The sequence below is a fragment of the Pinus tabuliformis genome, chromosome 9 (assembly GCF_031772625.1).
Source record: "Pinus tabuliformis cultivar Carrire ecotype Pingquan chromosome 9, CPIR1, whole genome shotgun sequence".
In the NCBI taxonomy this organism is placed as follows: domain Eukaryota; kingdom Viridiplantae; phylum Streptophyta; class Pinopsida; order Pinales; family Pinaceae; genus Pinus; species Pinus tabuliformis.
The window spans coordinates 17,262,969-17,270,628 of record NC_142307.1 but is presented as its reverse complement, the minus strand read 5'-3'; the positions used below and the strand labels follow the sequence as shown (position 1 = coordinate 17,270,628).

General features: G+C 42.5%; 1 protein-coding gene across 1 annotated transcript; it reads left to right on the top strand.

Annotated features, from left to right (window-relative positions):
- Positions 1-2,230: 2,230 nt before the first annotated feature.
- LOC149146895 (uncharacterized) lies at positions 2,231-5,127 on the top strand. The gene is made up of 3 exons (XM_089441656.1): positions 2,231-3,131; positions 3,186-4,012; positions 4,126-5,127. Exons 1-3 carry the CDS (start codon positions 2,231-2,233, stop codon positions 5,125-5,127), a joined length of 2,730 nt encoding a protein of 909 aa, XP_089297782.1.
- Positions 5,128-7,660: the final 2,533 nt, after the last annotated feature.

Genomic DNA, 7,660 nt, shown 5'->3' with positions numbered 1-7,660 from the left:
CTGTAATGATTATTCCAAATTGAAATTGAATCCATAAGTTTGTATTGTCATCCTGAACGCTGTCATTAGAAGATACAATATTCACAATTCCGGAATGAATGCATTGGTTGAATTATTAAACTGAACGCTGTTTAGATGGTGGGTTGACTGCAATTGAAAGAAGGATTGCATGTTGTATAAAAATTCAGAGGTAAAAGGTATGCGGAGCATGTTAAAACAATAACCAATTGCGTAAATCATAGCACAATCGATTTGTTGAAGTGTGGAACCAGAATTGAATCTCGTAATTGGAAACTGAAATTAATAAAAAACGCAGAGTTCTGGTATTAAACGCAGAGTTCTATCAAATGACCCGACAATCTGTCCATTGGCAACGAAACAATGATGTATTGAAATGTGAAATGAAGAAATTATGATGGAAATTAACTTGCAGTAAATTTTGAAATCGATATGTGGTATTGCAGCATAAATTGCTGTGTTGAACATTTTCTGATAGATGGAGTAGGCTAGGCGCATTCTAAATGAGAGGTAAGCGCATTTACAAACATGTGTTAACATTATGGTTGGGCATCATTGCGTTTTGCAGATATGTGAATGAGTTGCCGAATGAAACGCACAACTGTATATTTGAAGCTGTTTTGACAATGAGTTGAAGATTCATTTTCAAAGATGTGAAAGGCACAGTACGGACGCTGGCAATTTGATACAATTTGATACAGAAACGCAGAACAGTATGGTAGTAAGGGCATATAAAGGTGAAAGGCATCCAAGTAATCAGAAAAGCAATTGATGAATTTGACTACAGCTTGGCAAGTGGTAATGTCTTCTGTTGTATTAAATAGAGATTGAAGACAGATTTTCAAAATCTGAATGACTGAATGTTTAAAAAGGGCACATTTGAGTAAGGATTAGTCTAAGCATTCCATTGATTAAAATAATGTCAAATTAATAATTGCGCATTTGGTCATGTTTATTGGATTAATGAGCATGTACAAGATTTGTCATTGGGATTGAAATGAACTCTCTAAATTGGATTGAGAACGTAGACTGTAGTTGTATGATGTGTATAAACACACGAGCATGTTGATAATTATGGTTGAAGTTAAATGTGAAGAAAAGATTCCGCATAAATGGCATAGATGTGAATTTGGCAGGAATGTGAAATTACAAGCTTCTGCAAATCTAAATGGGAGAAAATTGCCGCGTGTACAAGTGAATTGGGCAATTATTTGAGGTGCATGCTTTATATGTTAAAGGGAGAAAGTTCCTGGATAATGCAAGCTTCAGGCTTGCATCAATTTTTGGTATCAGAGGCTTGCATCAATTTTTGGTATCAGAGCCAGAATGCTCTGTTGAAGATATTTGTTTTTTTTTCTGAATGAAAACAGAAAGTTTTGTTGAAAACTAAAGTGTGTTTTTGAATGTGTGATGAATGATGGAAAGGAAGATCAGATTTTAAATCTGATATGCAGCATACACAATTGCAAGTGAACAAGATTGCAGGGAGGAAAAGATCATGCAAGATCTTAAGAGGTGAGATGATTTTTCTGATTTGGAATTTGTAAATGCAGTTTATGGTTGCAGAGAAGATGATGGTAGTAATTTAGCTGAATAAGGAGGAAAATTGCAGCGTCCTGAAGAAGAAGGTGAGTTGAAGAGATAGCTTGAAGAGAGCAGAGAGAGTGCTCGAAAGGTTCCAGAGGCAGTGAACCAAGTACTTACCAAAAGACTGAGTGAGGAGAGCTTGGTGAGGTAAGTGGCAGCAGAAGAGATTGTTGTCGTAGAGGCTAGTACACTCATGGTGAGTGAGAAACTCATGAAGGAAATGATCATGGAGGATCAGAGAAGAGGTTCAGAGGAATGCCACAGCGGTACGATGAGTGATGAGGTCAGAGAAAGAGAGATTGCATTGATGAAAGTACAATTGCAGGTACTAGAGGAATGGCTGCAAGAGCAGGAAAATCAGAATAGAGGTTGGATCTTTCCACAGAAGGGAAAGAGAATGATTTGGCGACAATTGCAGAGGAGGTTGAGGCAAATAGTGATTGCCTTTTATGCTTCTGAACAAACACTTGGTTTGATCTCTCGAGGAGCGATGGAAGAACAGGGATTTTTGAACAGGTTTTCCCGCGCGGGTTTCCTTGACGGCCATGGCTAAGCGGTGGGAGCTTGGACGCTGTGGGACCGAAGGCACTGGATTCTTGGAAGTCTATATTCTTTTTTGGCTTGAATGGAGTGTGGATTGGGGGAAGCGCGGGATTGGTTTTTTGATAAGGAGTTTCTGGATATTGATCCGACTCCCGAAGACCTTTTGGCCTGTTGGGGACTGGAAGAGTCCAAGGAGAATCTGCATTTGTTCTTTCCGAAGCAGGCAGTTATGTCAGCAAGCCTGAAATTGACAGTGGAAGCAAGAGCAAAGGAAAAAGATGTCGCGGACCGGAGCTCTGAGGAAAATATAAAGAGTAAAGAATTGCTTCCAAGCTCTGTTACACCCTCGACAATAGAAGAGGCGAGAAGGGGTTTGAACGAAACAGGAAAAGAGGGTCAAACTCAAAGTTGTTTTACAGCATCGGCGGTTGGGGGCTCCAGGATGGCAGAGGAACTTAATGAAGGCACCTCTCTTCAGTCTGAAAGGCGCTCTGAGTCATTTGAGATTTTAGAGGGAGAAAACAAGAAGGAGGAAATGGGTGGAAAGAGGAAGAAGTCCAAAATCTTCAGGAAAAAGGAGGAAAGACCTAGCTGTGTCTTTGGAGTGGATATCCACATAGACCGGGCGCTGGAAGCATCAGAAACTATTTTAGTTGGCAGAGTCTGTGGAAGGAAGTTTTCGGTGGCCTTCATCAAACAATGGACTCTGGATGAATGGAAAGACGCTCCGGGGCAGCCAGAAGAGATTAAGATACTTGACAGAGGCTGGTTTTGCCTTCGTTTTGGACAAAAGGAGTATGTCGAATGGGTTTTGACAAAGCACTTGTGCCTAGGGAAGAGGCCTATCTTATTCAGGAAATGGTCACCTCTTTTTGATGCCCAGAAAGAAAAAACAGAGGAGCTTCCAGTCTGGGTCAAACTAATGGGTCTCCCTATTCAATTCTGGACTGACTCAGCTTTCTCATCAATCGGAAACACTCTGGGTAAGTTTCTTGACTCAGATAAATCTTATTTACATTCTCATGACTGAAGCGTAGCCCGTCTTTTGGTAAGTTTAAACCCTAAAGATGGTCTGGCAAATGCTATGCATCTGAAGTATCGTGGACTAGAGTTTATCCAGACCCTCGACTACGAAAACCTTCCTTTTAGATGTCATCGATGTCAAGTTTATGGACATCTGGCTCGGGAATGCCCTCTTGGCCATCGTCGACGTCGAAGGAAGAGGAAAAATGGGTTTAAGTCAGAGGAAAAGGAAAAAATGAAGTTATACGATCAGAAGGAAGAGGCTCAGTTCAAGGAGGCCGAAGTTTTGACAAGCGTTCAGGAGCTGGGTCCGGAGCACATGGGGGGAACTGGAAACTTTCAGCCTGAGGTGACTGCTGATGTTTTGGTTTCATCCCAGCTCACAACTGTCGGCTTATCAGCAGCCCCAGCTATGGATGATTTGAATATTACTTGTACTCTCTCCCCTCAATCCTCATCCCCTCATTTTTCAAGAGTTCTACATGTGTCTTGTAGTGGCGAGGCAGGTCTGTTAGGTCAACTCTCAAAAGCTACGACAGACCTGAATATGGGACATCCCCCTTCTGATAGTGTTATAATGACGGTTATTTCCTCTCCTATTCGCGATCCTGGAGTAGGAGGCCACGAACCTCATTACAACCTAAGGCCATTATCTACCAGGAAAGGAAAAGGGCGGGCAGTAGGCGGTTTGGCTATGGATGAAGTGTCCATAGGTCCGAGGAAGTTAAGAGGGCGAAAATCGGATATGTCAAAGGCAAAGCTGAAGGCTATTATTGATATTACTGGAGGGAAGCAATTGTCCCTGCTAGGGGTGCTTAGAGCAAAGCAATCACCCCCCAAGGTTTTTAGATGATCATTTTATCCTATAATTGCAGGGGTCTTGCTAGCATACCCAAAAAACTAGCTCTGAAGGATCTGGTCAGGTCCAACAAACCTGATATTCTTTTTCTTCAGGAAACCTTGGGGAAAGGAGATGAAATTATAGGATGTGTACATAAGCTTCTGTCGGGATGGAGTTTTCATGCAACGGATGCAAATGGTCATTCAGGAGGTGTGGTCTTGGGGTTTAACGTGAAGGTGGCGCGTGAAATCTCCTCTTGGGGTTCAGAAAACGTCTTGGCGGTGGAACTTTTCTCCAACGAACTCTGTATTCCCTTTCTTTTTCTTAATATCTATGGTCCTAATTCGGAGCGGGAGAAGTTCTGGAACTCTTTCTTCGCTAAGTCTTTTTTGGAGCATCCAAATCTTATTATTGGTGGAGACTTCAATTTTTCTCTGGGCTGTACTGAATCTTGGGGGGTCAACGCCAGAGCTGACCCTCTCTCTGCTTTCTTCATTCAGAAATTGGCCTCGTCATCTCTTGTGGATGTTACCCCCTCAAAGTTGCGGCCCACTTGGAGGAACCGCAGAATTGGAGATGACTGGATCGGGAAAAAACTAGATCGTTTCTTAATAAGTGATCTGCTGGCTGAGAAACTACAGGCGTTCAGGCATTGGGTTGGAGAGGGTGGTCTCTCTGATCATTTACCGGTTTTCTTGGAAGTGAAGGGAGATCTAACCAAGCCAGGTATTCCTTTTAAATTTAATTCCTCTTGGTTATTGGATGCATCATACACCAGTCTTTTCCATAAAACTTGGAGGAAAGCTGCTGACAATGGAAATGAGGATTGCAGTCAGCTATTTATGGAAAATTTATCAAGGATGAAGGCTGCTTCCAAAGTCTGGGCTCTCCAAAAGAAGATGAAGGAAGAAGAAACAATGCAAGCTGTTAACTCAGCACTCGCTCTCCTTGAAGATCCAGATAGTTTTGGCTATGGCACAGGTGAATCTCGTTTGAGAATTCATGAGTTGGAAATGGAAAGAAGGAGAATTCTACAACTCAGGGAACAAAGCTGGCGTCTTAAAAGTAGAGCGATCTGGTTACAGGCAGGGGATGAAAATTCCAAGTTTTTTTAGAATTATGCTAAAGGTAGAAAAAACTCAAATACAATATGGGAAATGAAGAAAGCAAATGGTGATTTAGCGCTTTCTTTTGAAGAGCTGGCCTCTGAGGGGGTTAATTATTTCAAACAACTATTTAAAGCTCCAGGTGAGGTTTCTATTGAAGAAGTCATAAGGGTTGCTCAGATTTTTCCCCGATTTATAGAGGAGGAAGACAATGACTCTCTCATGGCACCTATTTCTAAAGAAGAGGTTGAAAGCATCCTTAAATCGATGCAAAAGGACAAAAGTCCCGGTCCGGATGGCTGGACAGTTGAATTCTTCCAGCATTTCTTCGAATTCATTGGTGATGAGTTAGTGGAGGTAGTGGATGAATCCAGGCGTTCAGGTTCTATCTATCAACCCTTTAATGCTACTTTCCTAACTCTCATTCCCAAATCTGATCTTCCAGTTTCTTTTGGAGATTTCAGGCCTATTTCCCTGTGCACATGTGTTTACAAAATTATTGCTAAAACCATTGCTGTCAGGCTAAAACCTTTCCTCTCAAAAAATGTTTCCCCGGAGCAGTTTGGCTTTTTAGATGGCAGGCAAATTCATGAAGCTGTGGGAGTTGCCCAAGAAACGCTCCACAGTCTTAAAATTGGAAAGAAAAAAGGAGTTGTTGTGAAAATAGATTTATCGAAGGCTTATGATAGAATAAGCTGGCTTTATCTTAGGCTTCTGTTAACACATCTGGGGTTCAAATATGAATGTGTAAGATGGATTATGAGCTGTGTCTCATCATCTTCCATAGCTGTTTTGATTAACGGGGCAGCTTCCAGTTTTTTCAGCCCTGAACGTGGCCTGCGCCAAGGCTGTCCGCTCTTGTTTTTGGTGGCAGCAGACGGAATCAGTCGTTTGATCCAAGAAGCAAAAAGACAAGGCTCTCTAAAAGGAATCGAAGTTGCTCCAAATTTCTGGGTCACACACCTTCTCTTCGTGGATGATATAATACTTTTCAGCAATGGCAGCCTTGAGGACTGTAGGACGTTCAAGAGGATTTTGGACCTCTTTCTGAAAGCTACTGGTCTATGCATAAATGAGAGAAAATCTACTCTAACGTGCTCAGGTCTGGCTAGAGAGGAGGTGCGTAGAGTGGCTTCGGTTCTGAATTTTGAAATTAAAGCGCTGGAGGATTCTTTCAAATATCTGGGTTTCTATCTGAAGCCAGATAATTATAGGATAAAAGATTGGCAGTGGATCCTTGCAAAATTGGAGTTGAAACTGAAACATTGGAGTCACAAGTGGCTCTCTCGGGCAGGTAGGCTTGTATTAATTAAATCAGTTCTGATGGCAATCCCAGTTTACTGGGTTAGCCTGACCTGGGTGCCCAAAGGAATTTTAAACTCTATTGAGAAATTATGCAGCAGTTTTCTTTGGGCGGGGTCCAAGTCTGAAAGAGTTACCCCGTGGATCGCTTGGGACAAAATTGCTCGCCCTAAAGAGTGGGGAGGCTGGGGCATAAAAAGCCTTGCCAAATTCTCTCAATCACTTGCAGCAAAGCTGGCATGGAGGATAATTACTACGGAAAATTTGTGGACTTCTGTGACTAAAAGGAAATATATAGATCCACTAACAACACTAGATTGGATTAGATTGCCGCAAAAGTCAACCAAAAATTCATCGGTGGTCTGGAAAGCAGTGGTTGCTTCTGTTAGCATTATAGAGAAAGGTTTGGCTTGGCATGTGGGTGATGGTTCTCAGATCCGTTTGGGGCGAGATCCCTAGATTGGCTGCTCAGAGGGCTTTACTCTTTCGCAGGGATTGGTTGCGGCTTTAAAAGGCAGGGGTCTATACACTCTAAACCAGATAGCTGACCCGCGGGCCTCTTCCATTTGGAATCAAGGGTGGTTGCAAGGCCGAGACTTAGATTTGACCGGTGATAGTTTGGAGGAATGGGATAGTTATACTAGGGATCTTCAAAACTCCTCAGTCAGGCTTTCTGATTCCCCGGACGAGCTAAAATGGGTTTTTGCTCAGAATGGCTATTATTCTCCAAAGGCTGGTTATAAATGGATGATGTCTCAAAATGGTTGGGAGAATCCGGATTGGTGGGCTAAATCGCTATGGAAGTTAAAAGGACCAGCTAAATCAAAATTGTTCTTCTGGTGTGTCCTATCCCAGAAAGTTCCTACGTGGGATTTTCTTCAAAGGAGAGGTAGGATTGGCCCTGGCAGATGTCCACTGTGCAAAGACAGTGCAGAAACAGTTCATCATTTTTTTCTCCTTTTCCCTTTTAATACCAGTCTCTGGGCAGAAATGCTAAGCATGATAAATGTCCCTTACAGATGGGAAGGGCAGGGGCTCTTAGAGGCCTGGCAGAGTTGGTGGAATGCTTCCTCAAATGCAAGAGAAAGAACCATTCCGCTGCTCATCACATGGGGGACTTGCCTAGCTAGAAATCAAGTCATTTTCAAGGATTCTGTCTTCCCTATTGGAAGACTGGCCGCAGAAGGAGCGGCAATTTATGAAAGCATTCCTATTCCTCAATCCCTTAATCCTTCCAGAG